This window comes from Rhinoderma darwinii, chromosome 3, assembly GCF_050947455.1.
Source record: "Rhinoderma darwinii isolate aRhiDar2 chromosome 3, aRhiDar2.hap1, whole genome shotgun sequence".
NCBI lineage: Eukaryota > Metazoa > Chordata > Amphibia > Anura > Rhinodermatidae > Rhinoderma > Rhinoderma darwinii.
In genome coordinates, this window is record NC_134689.1 from 11904181 (window position 1) to 11924178 (window position 19998).

At 43.1% G+C, this 19998-nt stretch overlaps 1 protein-coding gene across 1 annotated transcript in view; it reads left to right on the forward strand.

The window, feature by feature from the left end:
• Positions 1-19998, forward strand: part of KDM7A (lysine demethylase 7A) — a 62038-nt gene that overhangs the window by 37640 nt on the left and 4400 nt on the right. Inside the window, exons 6-17 of the mRNA XM_075859815.1 lie at positions 385-571; positions 1371-1533; positions 2420-2507; positions 4817-4923; positions 5044-5135; positions 6210-6299; positions 14422-14628; positions 14764-14879; positions 15889-16049; positions 16174-16271; positions 17134-17270; positions 17658-17854. Coding sequence (XP_075715930.1) covers positions 385-571; positions 1371-1533; positions 2420-2507; positions 4817-4923; positions 5044-5135; positions 6210-6299; positions 14422-14628; positions 14764-14879; positions 15889-16049; positions 16174-16271; positions 17134-17270; positions 17658-17854 — 1643 coding nt within the window. The remainder of the gene's footprint in view (positions 1-384; positions 572-1370; positions 1534-2419; positions 2508-4816; positions 4924-5043; positions 5136-6209; positions 6300-14421; positions 14629-14763; positions 14880-15888; positions 16050-16173; positions 16272-17133; positions 17271-17657; positions 17855-19998) is intronic.

Sequence of the window (19998 nt, forward strand, 5' to 3'; positions counted from 1 at the left end):
GTAGAGCGTTGTTGGGCGAGTGAGATATAGCCGTATTGTCGAAGTGTGTAAGGCGCCCTCACAGACATCACAAGTTGTTCAATTCCTTCTGATTCCTTCCGTTTTCAGATGGCAGACGGGTAATGAGACCGGGACCGATTTCCTATTGCAGACATAGTAGTGGGGGAGGTCTCCTGCTGCAGTTGGTTGCCTTACAGTGAAGATGGGGGAAGAGCTGATCTCCTGGGACTTATATTGAAATTTAATTTTTTTTCTCACCGTTTTAAATGTAAAGTGAGATCGGGATAGGATTGAAGCAGAGGAGGTTATTGAGGAAGGGATTGCCGGGCAGCTCATTTTCTAGTGTGTTCTGTGTAACTTAGTTTCTCTGTTTTGTCATTTCAGGATGTCCGAGTTGGTTAAAGTACCAGACATTGGTAAAAAACTGTCTTGGGTAGAGAATTACTGGCCTGACGACTCCGTCTTTACAAAGCCCTTTGTTCAAAAGTATTGCCTGATGGGAGTGGAGGACAGCTACACTGATTTTCACATAGATTTTGGTGGCACTTCCGTCTGGTATCATGTTCTATGGGTAAGCGGCGTACATCGAGGTATACTTGTGTGTTCACTTCCTTTCATCCCTCCTGGGGAAATAAGAGAGCCGCATATCTTTAATTTTAAGTAAGAAAATAACTCGGGCCAGAAATGTGCTCAGTGCGGTTGTCGGTTCCCTTCCCCCACTCCACAAAGCCGCTCATACAATATGTAAAAGGCAGGGGGTGACACTGAGCACAGGAGAAAGTTCCTCCCAGGGATAAAGAGGTTATGGGATCTGTGCTCTATCCTAAGGCTTCGTTCACATCTGCGTCAGGGCTCCATTCCGACTTTCTGTCGGTGCTTTTCGTCGGAACGGAGCCCTGACTGACACAAACTGAATCCATAGGTTTCCGTTTCCATCACCATTCATTTCAATGGTGACGGATCCGGTGCCAACGGTTTCAGTTTGACTCCGTTGTGCGAGGGTTCCGTCGTTTTGACGCATGAATACCTATCACCAGGATACACACTCTCTCTATTTAATTAAAAAAATCATTGTTATTGAGTTGAATGTGTAATCCGTATGCAGTGAGCGCCCCCTAGTGGTGGCCCGCTAGATAGCAGAATATTATCATTCTACTTTGTAGCGTATTTGGAGCTCTGTTTTAGAAAAGAAAACGGAGCCCTGACCACTATAAAGGTGTATTAAGAAATATGTGTCGACGCCGGTTGGGACCCGTTGGAGGTCCTGTAGGTGAACGGTCACTTTACGTTTTGTTTTCTTGTGATTTTTGGGGACTGATCTTACGTGACGGTGAAATAACTAGAAACCAATTGTGTGTTTTTGTTTCCAGGGGGAAAAGATTTTTTACTTGATAAAGCCCACAGATGAAAACCTGGCACTGTATGAATCGTGGAGCTCTTCAGTTACCCAAAGCGAGGAGTTTTTTGGGGACAAGGTGGATAACTGTTACAAGTGTGTGCTGAAACAGGGGCACACACTCTTTCTCCCAACAGGTAAGTCGAATTTCTGATATTGATGGTCAAACGCATCACCGGGCCGTCTGTCTGGGAGCATAGCTCAGCGCGTGGGGCCGCCATTAGTCGCATGGGCTAGGACTCCATAACAGTCGTCCGCAATTCACGTTAATATCCCTAACTTTTCCCAAAGGTCAACAGGGTCCTTGCAACTTTTTAGAAATTTTCTCTTCGAGTCGCAGTAATGCTTTGGTTTGGTCGTCGGTGACTCCGTTTCACTGTGGAGCTCTAGTCTTAAAGGGTTTTGCCAGCAACACCTGTCCGTATGCCCCCTGTAGGGCATATGGGCGTCAGCGAGTGGGTCCTCCGATAGATCGGCAAACCTGACTTCAAGCTGTTTAGCTCACAGTGGATTGTCTAGACTGGATACGATTGTAGCGAACTCTCAGCTGTGGGAAGTATTAGGTGTAATGTAAACAAGATGTTTTCCATTCACTGACATCAAGCAGAGATCTTGCAAATGGTGAAGAATTGAAATCTAAAGCATATTAGAATGTTGCAGAACTTTTTACAATATAATTCATTGACATTAAATCGAAAAATAACTTCACTCCTCAAAGTATTTGGTAGACACAAATGGGGGGACATTTATATGTATGTCTAGGTTTTTAACCTGTGGTGTGTGTACACGTCATCTGTCTAGGGGGGGTTACTACTTGTACTGTGTCTCGAGGGGGAGTACTTCTTGTACGGTCTCCCTGGGGGGGGGTACTACTTTTACTGTCTCTTGGGGGGGAGGGGGTACTACTTGTGTAGTCCATCCGATTCCATGGGTCAAATTTTAATTACATTTTTTGTGTTTTTTGTTCTTTCATTGCTAAGTTGCCTCCAGGATCTTGTTAATCGATATATCATTTGGTTACAGGCTGGATTCACGCTGTCCTCACGTCTCAGGATTGCATGGCCTATGGTGGGAACTTTCTGCACAACCTAAACATTGGCATGCAGCTCAGGTAAATTTTATTATTTTATTTTTTTGTCCCTATACTTGTGGATAGATTTTGGAGAAGAAAGCAAACCATGCACGGCGCCACATAGCGCAGATCGCCAAAAGTAATGGAATAAAACTGAGGAAAACTGAGCAATTGAGCTCAGGCACAACGCTGTTGTAGGCTTATAATGGAATAGATATCATTAGACCGCTGGGGGCAGTTACTGCTGTAAAGTATTTGCAGGAAGAAACAATTTGGTGGACCGTATACGGCGCTGCTGGTAATAAAGGTAGAAGCCGTTCCAGTGTTTTGAAATCCAAAAATAAATAATAAAGCCGACGCGTTTCAACACTGAACCAGCGTCTTCATCAGGCCAAGTGTCCATCCAACCTTTATTATCAGCAGCGCCGTATATGATCCAGCACATTTTTTCTTCCTGCAAATGTGGATAGAGTTTGTCCACTTTAACCCGTTCGTGACCGCCCCATAGTGGTTTTATGGCGGCCACTAACAGGCTTTATTCCGATGCAATAGCTTTATTACAGCGCTGCGTCGGAATAAATAAACAGAGCAGGGAGCCGTTAGATCTCCCTGCTCTCCGCTACTAGAGGTAGCTGAGGGCTCGGGGCATCCCTGATCGATATCCGTATCGATCTCACCCATTTAACCCTTCAAATGCGGCGCTCAATAGGGGAGTGGTTTTGGAGAGGGGGAGGGAGCTCCCTCTCATCCCATCGGCACCCGGCGATAAGATCCCTGAGTGTCTGTGTCTTCTATGGCAGCCGGGGGCCTAATAAAGGCCCCCAGGTCTGCCTGTAGTGAATGCCTGCTAGGTCATTCCAGTTTTACACGGACAGGCATAATACACTGCATTACAGAAGTATTGCAGTTTATTATGAATGCGATTGGATAATCGCATAGTGAAGTCCCCTAGTGGGACAAGTTAAAAATAAAATAAAAAAAAGTTTAATAAAAAAATGAAAAACCCGCTTTTTCCCCTTACAAACGGCTTTTTTAATGAAAACAAAGTAAAGTTACACATATTTGGTATCGCCGCGTCCGTAACGACCCTGACTATAAAGGTATTACATCATTTAACCCGCACGGTAAACGGCGTAAAAAATAAAATCATGCAAAAATTGCTGTTTTCCTTGAATCCAGCCTTTAAAAAAAATGTGATCAAAAAGTCACCACTACTCCAAAATGGTACCGATAAAAACTACAAGTCGTCCCGCAAAATAAAAAGCCCTCATACAACTGCATCGGTGAAAAAATAAAAAAAGTTACGGCTCTTCAAATACGGAGACACAAGAACAAATAATTTTGAAAAAAAAAAAGAGGTTTTCACTGTGTAAAAGTAGTAAAGCATAAAAAAATCTATTGAAATTTGTTATCGTTGCAATCCCAACAACCCGCTGCATAAAGTTATTATGTTATGTATACCACACGGTAAACAGCGTAAATTTAGGACGCAAAAAAGGGTGGCGAAATTGCAGGGTTTTTTTCTATTCCTCCCCCCCCCCCCCCCCAAAAAAAGTTAATAAAAGTTAATCAATAAATTCTATGTATCCCAAAATGGTGCTATTAAAAATTACAACTTGTCCCGCAAAAAACAAGACCTTATACAGCTGCGTCGATGCAAGCATAAAAAAGTTATAGCTCTTGGCATGAGACTATGGAAAAACGTAAAAAATGGCTTGATCATTAAGGTCTAAAATAGGCTGGTCATTAAGGGGTTAAAGTCGATCTCCACCTTTTTTAAAAACCCAGTGATTTTTAGGTCCATATTCTGTGCTGATTAATTTCCTAATACACCTTTTATAATGTTAGATAATTCAATTCTGACTGCCGCCACTAGATGGAGCATGGGAGCTGACTGCATACCGTTTTTATGATTGACATCAATGTATGTACACTGAGCTCCCCCTAGTGGTACCAGCAGGTAAGCAGAATTTTTATCATTTAACTCTGCCTATGCTGAGGATTTGGAGCTCTGTAACAGAAAAATTAAGCTCCGTCTGCTACAAAGATATATTAAGAAGTTCATCATCACAGAATTCTGCGCCCGTTAACGAAAAGGGTCGATATTCCTTTTTAAGCAAACTGTTTTATAATAAAAATGGGGTCATGTGGACGTCTTAGAGGGTGGGGGGGGGGGGGTGTTCAATCCCTTTGACTATCCGTCTATTAACGCCTCTTCCCAGACCATAACCGCTGGGGATTTCTGAAGCCGGACCCTCTCATCTGCCAATAATTCATTCGTACTATTCTCCTTCACATTCACCTATAAAAATTGCAGCGCCGTGACTAAGTTTGATCGTTTTTACCAGGTGTTACGAGATGGAAAAAAGATTGAAGACCCCAGATCTCTTCAAGTTTCCTTTCTTTGAGGCAATTTGTTGGTTTGTGGCCAAAAACCTACTTGAAACTTTGAAAGGTAAGAGGCCCGCCGCCGCCGCCGCAGCCTCAATCTGACGTTTGACCTTTTGAGAATATTACAAATCTTACCAGAAATAATTGCGAGCTTATCGATTTTCACTTTCTCTCCCTTCTTCAGAGCTCAGAGAAGATGGTTTCCATCCTCCAAATTATTTAAAGCAAGGTGTGAAGGCATTAATTACTGCTCTGAAGAGCTGGATGAAAAAAGAGGTAAGTGACGTTCATGGAGAAGGAGATTCTGGGGAGGGGGGGGGGGTTATTAAGGAGATGCAGATTAGAAATGTATTTGTAAATGTAATGTATTTTACGGAAATGGCGCTACACCTGTTCACAGGTTGTGTCTGGTATTGCAGTTCAGCGCTATTGAAGTGTCTGGGATGCGGCTGCAATACCAGGCACAACCTGTGGACATGTGTGGTGCTGTTTGCAAAAGAAAGCAGCCACATTTTTCTAAGGCCCCATACACACGACCGTAAAAATCCTTCGTAATTGCGGGCCGTAACACGGTCCGCAATTACGAACCCATTAAGTTATATTGGCCGCGGCCACATCTCCGTATCGCTATAGATGGGTGTCCGTGGCGTAGAAATGTTCCGAAAATAATGGAACGTGCCTGTTCTTTTGCATTTTATGTGCCGTGCTCCCATACTTTGTATGGGAGCACGGCCCGAGAATGCGGGGTGCCGTCTGTTCCCGCAATCGCAGGGCCGTGATTACGGGCACGGCCGTGTGCATGGGACCTAAACCTGCACAATCCCTTTAACGCATAATCACGTACATGCGCGACACAGGAAGTGTCCCATTCCCGCATTCTGAATTGCATGTACGTGATTGTGTTCGGTTCCTGCTACAATGGCAGAGATCGACGTATCCTCCGATCCCGGCCGTTTAACCCCTTGTTTTTTGTTTTTTTTTAGTCTCCAGAGGGACTAAGAAAAAAACAATTTAAATAAAATTCATTAAAAAATGTAAAAAAATATTTGCACAGTAAAAATAAAATCCATTTTTATTTTGAAAATAAATACAAAATACGCATATATAAGGTATCGCCGCCATCGTTATGACCCAATCAAGAAAGTTATTAGTTATTTAAATCGCACGATGAACGCCGAAACACAAAAGATGCAAAAAGCAGCGAAATCTGTTTTTTTTGTTTTTTTTCCCCCGTTTTCCTATACAAGCTCAGTTGGGTGATATTTTGGCGGGTGGTCGTTCACTTTAATGTGACCCTTCCTTCTCTGTATGATCGGCCCGCGCTCTCCTGACACTCGTCTCTCTCTCCAGTCTGTAGCAGAACACGCTTTTGAAATCCCAGAAAACATTCGACCCGGGAATCTTGTTAAAGAGCTGTCGAAAGTGATTCGCTCTGTCGAGGTAAGAACCGGATATTCTGTTATTATATATCGGGACATTATACAGGGTGAGGAGAGGAGCAGTTACACTTCTAATCAGACCAATTGTCAGCGCCGTAACTGATGTGTACCGGCATCTTGATCGCAGAGATTTTGATCGCTTTAGTTTTTGGTGATTTGGAAACGTATAAACTGAGTCCTAAACTGTAACATTGTGTAACACAAAAGTTAGATACAAAAGTGCATGAAGGCGCCAATGATTGTAAAGTGTACGTTTCTGTATTTTATAAATCCAGTCTTATTTGCGTAGATCAAAAGTGTGAAAATTGATAAAGCAGCGAAAGGATTCGTTTAGACTTTTCTTAATATTTGAAATGTTGTTTTGGTTTTCTTTGTTATACTTTTTGTTTTTCATTTTGTGTTCTAAGGCCAGACCAAAAAGGTCCAAGACCAAATATAATTTTTTTTAAATTAATATATATATATATATATATATATATATATATATATATATATATATTATTTTTTATTTTTTTATGACAAAATTTTCCGGTAAAAGCTTAGATGCCGCAATTCTATGTAAAAATAAAACCAAACTGTGATTGATACATGATTTGGGATTTGGGGCCATCCCTGTGACTGACCGGCACTCCAGTTATTTTTCTATTCCTTGCCTCGTGTTCGTTGCTGCAGGTTTTTCAGCCCCTGCTGAACCTCTTATATACGATGATGTCTTTTCCTTCGCGTATTGACTTTTCTGCTTCCTGCGTTGCTTGTCTATCAAGGGACTTATAAATTCAATTACCTTCTATTGACGAATACAGAGATCATGCAGGGACCGTGAACTCCCCGCACAATACTGATTGTGAAATCACTTTCATTATGCAACCAAGTCGCTTTATGGAGCACGGTGTTCATCGTTCTGCTCGACAAACACTGTTTATCGTTGTGAAATACTTTGGGGTAATGCCAAAATGCTTTAGGAACAACTTGATAAATGTTGGAGATTCACATCTGACCCCCATCGTCCGTCTTGGGGGGGTTGTACAATTCGATTACATATATAACAATAAGTTTACATTATACACGGTTAATCAAGAATTACCCTTAATTAGGGTGGTCTAGTAAAAGGGTATGTCCACCCTTGAACACAATTGTACACTTTATATAAAATAATTGACATAAAAATAAGTGTCACTATGTACATACATTACAATCCTGTATTATACTCTAGAGCTGCGCTCACTATTTTGCTGGTGGAGTCACTGTGTACATACATGACTTATCCTGTACTGATCCTGAGTTACATCCTGTATTCTACTCCAGAGCTGCACTCACTATTCTGCTGGTGGAGTCACTGTGTATATACATTACATTACTTATCCTGTACTGATCCTGAGTTACATCCTGTATTATACTCCAGAGCTGCACTCACTATTCTGCTGGTGGAGTCACTGTGTATATACATTACATTACTTATCCTGTACTGATCCTGAGTTACATCCTGTATTATACTCCAGAGCTGCACTCACTATTCTGCTGGTGGAGTCACTGTGTACATACATTACATTACTTATCCTGTACTGATCCTGAGTTACATCCTGTATTATACTCCAGAGCTGCACTCACTATTCTGCTGGTAGAGTCACTGTGTACATACATTACATTACTTATCCTGTACTGATCCTGAGTTATATCCTGTATTATACTCCAGAGCTGCACTCACAATTCTGCTGGTGGAGTCGCTGTGTACATACATTACATTACTTATCCTATACTGATCCTGAGTTACATCCTGTATTATTCTCCAGAGCTGCACTCACTATTCTGCTGGTGGAGTCACTGTGTATATACATAACATTACTTATCCTGTACTAATCCTGAGTTACATCCTGTAATATACTCCAGAGCTGCACTCACTATTCTGCTGGTGGAGTCACTGTATAGTTCACTGAAGTAACAATAAAGTAAAAAATACCTTTTAATTAGTAACTAGTTAAAAACAGGGGTAACACACCACTGTGACATAAGCCCCACCGTGATTGTTAAAAAACGTATTAAACAAAAAACACTGAGTCATTGTGATACATCTAACTCGGTGTTTATAACAATATTATGTCTGGAAACAGCATATATCCAGGGCACATCAGTAGTACAATCCCAAAATAAAGCACAGGCGTCCGAATAGATCGGGTCTCCTAGTACTGGGTGTAACACGATATGACTATCCCCAATGCAAACATTCCATAAACAGTACAACGACCCTACGCGTTTCAGGTACTCATCCTCAGGGGTCCGTATAATGGTAACTCTGGCCTTCACACCAGCGATAGAATCCTTTAACAGCAGATATTCTGCTGTGCGTCACGGCAAAGATGCACGTATTGATGTCAACGGCATACTTCATTGCAGGCGCTACGTTACTATAAACGCTAAACTCCACCCCTCGTATTCTAGCGGCAAACATGAACTGACCAATCCCCACACCCTCACGATTAGTGACACCTGCCCATGTGACCCCCCGCCGTCAGCTGACAACCAGGGGTCATCATCGGCCGCATCAAACCGCACGCGCAGGCGCAGTAGAAGTCAGGGACAATTCGCCCAGACTGCCAAAATAGGAGAAGGTAAGCGCTACACGATAATGGATTGTAAGTAAATCTCGCGGGACAGTTAAACACCGCAAGTAGGCTACCTCACAAAGCAACTAAAAATGTAATTAATCACATGTAGGGTGGAAGGAAATACGATCCCTCATGACATGGGGGACCGAGAGACGATCGCCGTTAAAAAACGGCAGACCAATAGGGCCATCTCAAACCTACATGTGTTAGGCAAAAATGAACTCACCCACCCCCTGGGCAACCCAAGGGAGATAGGTCGTCCATACGGAGTGTTAAATAAAACATGTATAATTAGTCTGCTCATTTAAACCTGCTGGATGTATGCATTCCAGTCTGTGGATCCATTGTGCTTCTTTGCGTAAAATCAGGTTATCCCAATCACCTCCTCTTTTGGGGGGTCTAACAAGTTCAATAGCTTGAAACTTTAAACATGCTGCCTGGCCTTGGTGTTTGGCATGCACATGCTTAGATATTGGGGTATCCCTATCATGGACAATATCTCCAACATGCTCCCTAATACGGCGACGAAATTGTCGTGCTGTTTTTCCCACATAGTTAAGGGGGCATGGACATGTGATTAGGTAGACCACTCCCGCAGTCTTGCAATTGACATAATCCCGAATAGTGTATTGTTTCTGTGTGGTGACGCTAGTGAAGCTATTACCTTTAAAAATGAAATCACAGGCTTTACAACTACCACACCTAAAGGTGCCTGGTATTTGTCTGTCCAGCCACGTGCCCCTAGGTGAAATGGGGTCAAAACAGCTGTGCATGACTCTGTCCCTTATATTTTTCCCTCTCCGATAGGTGACAGACGGCCTCTGTGTGATTTGATCTACCAGATCTGTATCAGAACTGAGAATACGCCAATACCTATTCAGTATCTGCATAATATCATTTTGTTTGGAATCATAGGTACCTATGAGTCTTGTGACCTGTTCTTCTTTCCGTTTTTTAGGGACCAGAAGACATTGCCTATCAGCATCCCTTGCTCCCTCATAGGCCTTCCTGATAACCCTCTCGGGGAAACCTCTGTCCTTCAATCTTGTTTTGAGCTCCTTGGCCTGGAACTCAAAATCACCCATAGAACTACAATTCCTACGTACTCTCATAAATTGGCCTTTTGGTATGCCACTTTTGAGGGAATGGGGATGACAGCTATTCCATTGCAGGAAACTATTTGTTGCTGTTTCTTTCCTATGTACCTTAGTGTGGATTGTGCCATCTGATGTTTTTGTGATTTTCAAATCTAAAAAAGACAATTCTTTCTCACTGATCTCACATGTGAATTTAAGTCCTACATCATTCTTGTTGAGGGCTGCTACAAAATTATGGAACTCATCCGCTGTAGAGTTCCAGAGGATCAACACGTCATCAATATATCTAATCCATAATCCAACAGATGAAGTCCAATTGACAAATTTGTCCCCAAAGACAATTGTCTCCTCCCACCAGCCAAGAAATAAATTTGCATAGGTGGGAGCAGCAGGACTCCCCATTGCAGTACCACATTTCTGATGGAAAATTTTGTCTTCAAAAATAAATATATTTCTTTCAAGAACAAACTGTAATAACTGCATGACAAACTGGGTGGGAAACATAAATTTAGGGGAGGAGCAAGAAGTAGAAATAGAGGCCGTGGGAGAGCCTCTTCTAATAGTGGCAATAATTTTTTAGCCAACAATCCTCCCATTTCCCGCTATATGCTGAGGGGTCAAAAGGATTAGTGAAGGGGAATAACATGGATAGGCTTCAAATCATTAACCTTTCTGAATATAATTTGAGTGCATCAGAGATTACACTATTAGAAAAGGGACTTTCCTTTGTCCCTACAGTTAAATTTGACTCATTTTCGTGGATAAAAGATCTCAATTTATTTGCTCGCAAACTTAAATGGATAAAATTTTTTAAACACCATAATAGAAAAAAATGCATGGAATTAGGCCTAGAGGAGTCTGATATGGAAGGTCTTTCGGTCCTTGAGGGGCTATTAGAGGAATCTGGACGCACTCCAGGTATAGGTCCCTTCACCAACCTTAAAATGAAGAGTAGGAAATTGCCACCTATAGGAGACTTTACCAATGTGGATTTATTTGTGGATATGGTGGGAGATGAGATCAAAAGTCTCAGTCAGGATAGCAGGGGAATGGATAATAATTTGTCTTGGTCTGAACGATTAGCTCTGACCACTTTAGAGAAAAAAGAGAATATTGTTCTCAAATCATCCGATAAAGGTGGGAACATTGTGGTCATGAGCAGGGATGGCTATAAGAAGATGTGTGAGGACATTTTATTTAACCATGACTGCTATACCATTTTAAAGGATAACCCCACGGCATTATTCAAGAAAGAGTTGCTGAGCATTTTGAGTGATGCAAAGAGCAGATCTTTGATTAGTGCAGGGGAATTTGGGTTTTTATACCCACAATTTCCTGTTATGGCGTGTTTCTATAGCCTGCCCAAAATCCACAAAGGTTATCCTCCTTTACGTGGCAGACCTATTGTTTCAGGCATAAATAATTTAACTCAAAATGTGAGCACGTATGTTGACCAAGTGTTGCGTCCCTTTGTTTTGAGTCTCACATCATATGTGCGTGACACAATGGATGTCCTGAAACAGATTGATGGCATTTCCCTGGAGAAAGATACAATTTTGGCGAGTCTGGATGTCGAGGCGTTGTATTCATCCATACCGCACAAATGTGGCTATAAAGCGGTCGAGTACTATTTGGGATCTAGAGGTACCCAGTTTGTAGCTCATAACCAGTTTGTCATGCAGTTATTACAGTTTGTTCTTGAAAGAAATATATTTATTTTTGAAGACAAAATTTTCCATCAGAAATGTGGTACTGCAATGGGGAGTCCTGCTGCTCCCACCTATGCAAATTTATTTCTTGGCTGGTGGGAGGAGACAATTGTCTTTGGGGACAAATTTGTCAATTGGACTTCATCTGTTGGATTATGGATTAGATATATTGATGACGTGTTGATCCTCTGGAACTCTACAGCGGATGAGTTCCATAATTTTGTAGCAGCCCTCAACAAGAATGATGTAGGACTTAAATTCACATGTGAAATCAGTGAGAAAGAATTGTCTTTTTTAGATTTGAAAATCACAAAAACATCAGATGGCACAATCCACACTAAGGTACATAGGAAAGAAACAGCAACAAATAGTTTCCTGCAATGGAATAGCTGTCATCCCCATTCCCTCAAAAGTGGCATACCAAAAGGCCAATTTATGAGAGTACGTAGGAATTGTAGTTCTATGGGTGATTTTGAGTTCCAGGCCAAGGAGCTCAAAACAAGATTGAAGGACAGAGGTTTCCCCGAGAGGGTTATCAGGAAGGCCTATGAGGGAGCAAGGGATGCTGATAGGCAATGTCTTCTGGTCCCTAAAAAACGGAAAGAAGAACAGGTCACAAGACTCATAGGTACCTATGATTCCAAACAAAATGATATTATGCAGATACTGAATAGGTATTGGCGTATTCTCAGTTCTGATACAGATCTGGTAGATCAAATCACACAGAGGCCGTCTGTCACCTATCGGAGAGGGAAAAATATAAGGGACAGAGTCATGCACAGCTGTTTTGACCCCATTTCACCTAGGGGCACGTGGCTGGACAGACAAATACCAGGCACCTTTAGGTGTGGTAGTTGTAAAGCCTGTGATTTCATTTTTAAAGGTAATAGCTTCACTAGCGTCACCACACAGAAACAATACACTATTCGGGATTATGTCAATTGCAAGACTGCGGGAGTGGTCTACCTAATCACATGTCCATGCCCCCTTAACTATGTGGGAAAAACAGCACGACAATTTCGTCGCCGTATTAGGGAGCATGTTGGAGATATTGTCCATGATAGGGACACCCCAATATCTAAGCATGTGCATGCCAAACACCAAGGCCAGGCAGCATGTTTAAAGTTTCAAGCTATTGAACTTGTTAGACCCCCCAAAAGAGGAGGTGATTGGGATAACCTGATTTTACGCAAAGAAGCACAATGGATCCACAGACTGGAATGCATACATCCAGCAGGTTTAAATGAGCAGACTAATTATACATGTTTTATTTAACACTCCGTATGGACGACCTATCTCCCTTGGGTTGCCCAGGGGGTGGGTGAGTTCATTTTTGCCTAACACATGTAGGTTTGAGATGGCCCTATTGGTCTGCCGTTTTTTAACGGCGATCGTCTCTCGGTCCCCCATGTCATGAGGGATCGTATTTCCTTCCACCCTACATGTGATTAATTACATTTTTAGTTGCTTTGTGAGGTAGCCTACTTGCGGTGTTTAACTGTCCCGCGAGATTTACTTACAATCCATTATCGTGTAGCGCTTACCTTCTCCTATTTTGGCAGTCTGGGCGAATTGTCCCTGACTTCTACTGCGCCTGCGCGTGCGGTTTGATGCGGCCGATGATGACCCCTGGTTGTCAGCTGACGGCGGGGGGTCACATGGGCAGGTGTCACTAATCGTGAGGGTGTGGGGATTGGTCAGTTCATGTTTGCCGCTAGAATACGAGGGGTGGAGTTTAGCGTTTATAGTAACGTAGCGCCTGCAATGAAGTATGCCGTTGACATCAATACGTGCATCTTTGCCGTGACGCACAGCAGAATATCTGCTGTTAAAGGATTCTATCGCTGGTGTGAAGGCCAGAGTTACCATTATACGGACCCCTGAGGATGAGTACCTGAAACGCGTAGGGTCGTTGTACTGTTTATGGAATGTTTGCATTGGGGATAGTCATATCGTGTTACACCCAGTACTAGGAGACCCGATCTATTCGGACGCCTGTGCTTTATTTTGGGATTGTACTATTGATGTGCCCTGGATATATGCTGTTTCCAGACATAATATTGTTATAAACACCGAGTTAGATGTATCACAATGACTCAGTGTTTTTTGTTTAATACGTTTTTTAACAATCACGGTGGGGCTTATGTCACAGTGGTGTGTTACCCCTGTTTTTAACTAGTTACTAATTAAAAGGTATTTTTTACTTTATTGTTACTTCAGTGAACTATATAATTTACTCATATTGTGGGAGCACAATTAGATTTCTATCAAACTAGACAGTGAAATTTGGAGTCACTGTATACATACATTACTTATCCTGTACTGATCCTGAGTTACAGACTGTATTCTATATACTCCAGAGCTACATTCACAATTCTTCTGGTTGTTGTTGGAAACTGACAACAAGCTTGTTGTCAGACACACCCCTAACAGCTTAGCTAAGCTTCTATAATGCAGGGGCGACAGTTAGCTTTTCCTGCATCAGATTACTGTACAGTGCTTGGTGTAGACAACACTTCCCATAATGCAAATTATCAGAAGTTATGTGCAAACCATTGAACAAGCAGGGAATGCTGGGAGATTCCAGCTCTGAAGCTTGCAGAGTTGTAAATGCAGCTCTGGAGTATAATACAGTATGTAGAATGATGGTAATATAAGCTACGGATAAGTCCTAGTAGAAAGGCTGTAAAATAGACTTGTGCACTTGGTTGCAGGAGGAAGGAAGCAAGCCAGTCAAATCTCAGGGAATCCACGAGCTGTGTCCACTCTCACGATCCTCGCACGAGAAATCATCTCATCATTCCAAGCGACAAGCAAGGCGGCTGCGGGACCATGCCAGCAAAGCCCCCTCGAACCTCGATATTCTGGAACAACACACTAGGGAGGTGTTGAAACGGTTGGAGATGTCTCCATGGGAAGAGGTAAGTGGCCATAGATTCTGATCATGAATCTCACATGTCCTGATGCCGACCGTTACCCTGTCTGATCTACTTGTGAATGGAGAAGATGTTGTTTTTTGTTTTTTTTTAGGGTTAATCTTTTATCCCTTTTTTCAGGACATGGGCACTTACAAATTAAATATGAAGGCATTACAGCCAACTTCAACGGTGCCGGACAAGAAAATGAAAGACAATGACTTCCGTCTGCTGCTTTCTAATGGAAGGATAGTAAGGTGCGCGCGCAAAATCATTCCTTCTCTAGTGGGGAACTGTTTCTATATTGTCAGAGCTAATACAATAAAATTCCTTTAATCCGGCGTAGATGGTTTCTGGATTATCAGACTTTATGAATTTTCAGATGCCAGATCAAGAGTTTCGCTGTGTAGCTTTTTCGATTCTGTACAGTGTACATCTAGTTAGTATTGCAGCGTGCCATAAAGTAACATTTAGCATCCTGGAAGAATAGTATTCATGAAATGATCGGTTACACTTATTGCTATTGATATACAGAGAACACTACGAGGCTTTGCTGTCTATTGCCGGTTATATCCTGTGGGTCGAAATCCTAATTGGGGGACGCCCTTGGCCCTAGTACGGAGGCATGCTACCATTTTGTGCTCCTCCTGGCAACTAACAATAAAACTTACTCACTAGGGTCTTATTTCCATTTTAAAGCATTAATTCCCCTTTAAGCACCGTTCTGCAGTTTGTATATAGGTATGATCTACATATAAAGTTGAGTAGCTTTCCCATAGCGTTAATCATACTTTACTGATACTGAGTTACAGCGAGAGGTGCATTCAGTTTTCTCCAGGTTACTATTGGAATCAGTCGACAGGCTTGTTGACAGACACACCCTTAGGCGTTTAGATGAGTGGGAATAATGCATTTTTCTCTGCTGGGAGAATTGAGATTACTATATTGTAATGATGATAATTACCAGAATGGGAAAAAAATAAACTATGAACAAGCGGGGAATGCTGGGAGATTTCAGCTCTGAAGCCTGCACAATAGTGAATACAGCTCTGGAGTATAACACCGGCTGTAACCCAGGATCAGTACAAGAAAAGTCGAGTCACTTTTTGGTAATCCGTTCCCTTACTTGTATAAGGTGCATACAGAGGGTAACTAAAGGTGACCCTACTAATAATAATCGAGCTCTAGGTTTTCACCCCTAATAAATAAAAAGTTTGTGAATTCAGCAGGATTCCTATCCAACATGACTCTCTTCCTTCTATACAGAGATGAGAGACAGCCATTCACTGACCGGAGTCTCTACACTGCGGATAGCGAGGATGAAGACGATCGGGCCAGGTCGAAAAACACAAAGGACTTCAAATTGGAGAAGCCGTGCTCCAGCTCCGAGGCGGATGATAAAGGCGAAAATCAGAAACCACTAAATAGTACGTGTGACCGCTACATTCCTGGCCGTCCCTCCATCCAGCCATCCGCTTTTATTACCCTCCCCCTGCAGACGCTACAGTGTTGACTGTTTCTAAATTATTTTTTTCATTGTATTTTTTTTAGTGTTTTTTGAAAGTGTCAAGTCAGAGCTCAGGTACGGGACTTCCGAATATTCCGATATTTCTGATTCTGAAGGATCCGAAACCAGTTGCACTAACCAGGTAGGTGTGGATAACAGTTGTTGACTGCATTGTTACGGGGGAAGGGGCGCGCTCTGGCATAAAACCACCAAATCGGTGCTGTGCTCCTTCTGGAGTAGCTGAAGTGGTAGCACTATTATGGGGGTTGGCACAGTTATGGGGGACACTGTGGCCTCCTAGAAGAAATTGCTTCTTTGCTGCTCCAGCAGTAGCCAGTAGTGTATAATACAAAATCCTGTTGCTGCTTCTTTTTTTAGGTCAGGTGGGTGGAGGGATGAGCATCGGTCAGATGACCAGTCTGTAGGCAAAGCGGAACTGAATTGCGCTCCACCAGTGCTATCAAAAATATTCCAGTATCAGTCTGGCTGTTACTTCAAATTCCTGTAGAGCAATTTTGTCTCTAATTAGAGAGGATTCTGGGTAATTATCAGGACGTGAGCTCTGCACTTTCTAGAATGGGAACGGAAAAATCGCTTTTCCGCCATCCACACCACCGCCAACTCCCAGCCGCCCCTGTCAATTACCAGGGTGATGCATAATTCAGAGCCATGTGCGGTTTTTCACTATACGCTTATGTGAAGAAAAAGGATCCTCAGCCGATCAATATATCATTGTTTTATTTTTTTTACATCATTTAAAGGTCATTAGGTTTCATGATCTCAGTTTCCTTTCTCTGCCAATGTCCCATGTTAATGCCATTACGGGAAATGTTCTCGGCTGTTCTGGGAATACCTAGGTTCCAGAAGTGAAATCTACTTAGCGTTGTATATCTGCAATTCCCTCAGCGCCACCTAGTGGATTTATCTTGTTTTTAATGACGAATGTTTTATTCCTGTTTGGTGTTCGGCATTGTCTCAATATTTAAATCCGTTGGTCTCCGCAGAAAAGCGTCTCAGAGGATTCGGACAGCTCAGGTGACGAGCAGCGGCAGGAAGACACCGCGGATGTGAAGGAAGAGGACGCAGAGACCACCTGCGATGAAGATCACTACTGGTCTGCTACGGAAACGCCACGGAAAAGGTAAAAATCTAAATGTTTTTTCTTAAAGGGCCCCTTTGTTTTGGTTCTCCGTGATGTTCTTGCTATTGGTTCCCCCCCGGCAGGAAATGTAGTATTACCCGGCACCCGCTAAAGTTAATGGCCAACCATGTCATGTCCTACATGATCAGTCCGAGTGCTCCAGATCAAGAGCTGCTCTTTGCATTGACTCTCCCCTCAGGCTAATAGAGAGGAGTCCCCCCAACTATAATGTCCATGTGCCATAAACTTGGCATATTGACAAGGGTTGTCCTTAGATTAAAGCGGTTGCCTCCTGTTCCTTAGTTGGTGGGTAAACCCAGATTGTAATTGTGATCGACTCCCATATGTAGAATCTGAATACCGTAATATATATTTTTCGTCTTGCAGTCAATTTCCAAGCTCAACCAGCATGGTGGAGGATGCAGTCGAGGGTATGCTCACAATGGCATCTTTGCACTACCCCTCTCGGTCACCGGCAGAGGCAAAAAGCGCGGGCTGCATAATCGGGCGGGTTTATCCTCAGTTGCACATAAAGTTCTCTCAGGAGACGTCAGACTCGGAAGAGCCGAAGTTGCTGAATAATGGTAAGAAGGGTCAACGTGACACAAACACATCTGATCCCCCTCAGGTAGCAGAAATAATTATCTGCTGGAAGTAAGACGAAGTCCACATCTGCGATAGAGGCTCCGCTAGTTAAACCAAATAAAACTAGTGCCATGAAAATATGGACACCATGACGGAAAACATGACTAAACCTATTAAAGTCAATGGGTTCCGTCAGGTACGGTGGTATCTGTCATGCGATTGATCTGGCACGTCCAGTCCCCCCTCCCCTGTTCCTATGACCAATCAGAAAAATTAATGCAGATGAGAAACCAGCTGAAATATAGGATAGCAGTATAACCGGCTCCCATCAGGAGTGTATACGGGGCATGCTGTTTCTCTGACTTCATAAATGATCGCTACCTGCAGTCACCACTAGGGGGAGCTCACTGCATATGAATGTATACAGCTAGTATTAAACTCAATGGAAGCTCTATAAATCTGTATGCAGAGAACTCCCCCTAGTGTCCACTGTATGTAGATATGTTAGATCAAGAACATCCCTTCTCCACATGAGCTCATCACATGTCCGGAACTAATACGTTTAGTTCTCCGCATCTAAAATTAATAAAGAAACCGTGCAAATTTCCTCTTGTTTTGTGTATTCAGCTCCTATGCTGACCTATGTGTCTCAATCGTTACAGACTATAAACTAGACTGATCCTGTAGTCCTACTCCCTTCTATTTCGTGTGATCAGCCATAACATTAAAACCAGTGACAATCATGGTTACAATGGCGCCTAACAAAGAGGGGGGGTGAATATATATATATTCGTCAGCAAGTGACCAGTCCGTTCTTGAAGTTGATGTTGGAAGCAGGAGAAATGGAAAAAATGTAAGAATCTGAGGGACTGTGACAAGTGCCAAATTGTAATGTATAGACGACTGGGTCAGATCAACTCCAAAACGGCCGGTCTTCTGGGGTTCTCCCGGTATGCAGTGGTTAGTACCTACCGAAAGTGCTCCAAGGAAGGTGAACCGGCACCATGGTCATAGGCGCCATGTGTGAGGAGCGAAGCCTAGCCCATCTGGTTCGATCCCACAGAAGTGTGAATGTAGCACAAATTGCTGAAAAAGTTACCGTTGGCTCTTACAGAAAAGTGTCAGGACACGCAGAGCATCGCAGCTTGCTGTATATGGGGCCGCAGACCCATCGGAGTGCCAATTCTAACCTCTGCCAAAAGTGCCTACAATGGACACGTGAGCATCAGAACTGGAGCAATGGAAGAAGGCGCCTGGTCTGATGAATCACGTTTTCTTTTACATCATGTGGACGGCCGGGTGCGTGTGCGTCGCTTGCCTGGGGAGGAAATGGCACCAGAATGCATTATGGGAAGAAGACAAGTCGGCAGGGGCAGTGTGATGATCTGGAGAATGTTCTACTGGGAAACCTTGTGTCCTGACATTCATGTGGAAGTGACACGTACCCCCGACCTAAACCTTGCTGCAGACAAGTGCCCCCTTCATGGTAACATATTCCCTGATGGCAGCGCCCTCTCATCAGGATAATGCCCCCGCCACACTGCAGACACTGTACAGGAATGATGAGGAACATGAGAAAGACTTCAAGGTGATGACTTGTCTCCAAAATCCCCAGATCTCAATCCGATTGATCATTTGTGGGACGTGCTGGAAAATCAAGTCCAATTCACGGAGGCCGCACCTTACACTTTCAGAACACTTCTAACATCAGACGTTTTGATGGGTGGGGGTCCGAGCACCGGACCCCCACTGATTGCTAAAATGAAGCGGCAGAATCGCTCTGGTGAGCGCTGAGCCGCTTTTGTTTCTGAAAAGCTTTTCTCGGTGTACGGGCTCATAGACTTTCTATTGAGTCTGTACTTCGGCTTTCCGATAAAAAAAACGAAGCGGCACAGCGCTTACCGGAGTGCTCCTGCTGCTTCGTTTTAGCAATCGGTGGGGGTCTCAATGCTCGGACCCCCACTGATCAAATCTGCTGACATGTCACTATGATATGTCAGACGTTTTCTGAAAGTTTAGTTACCCCTTAAAGGAGTCAATGCCTCGATGGGTCAGGGCTGTGCATGTGATCTGGGGATGACTGCACAATATTAGGCGGGTGGGTTTAATGTTATGGCTGATCTGTGTTAGAAGCAGGAAATAC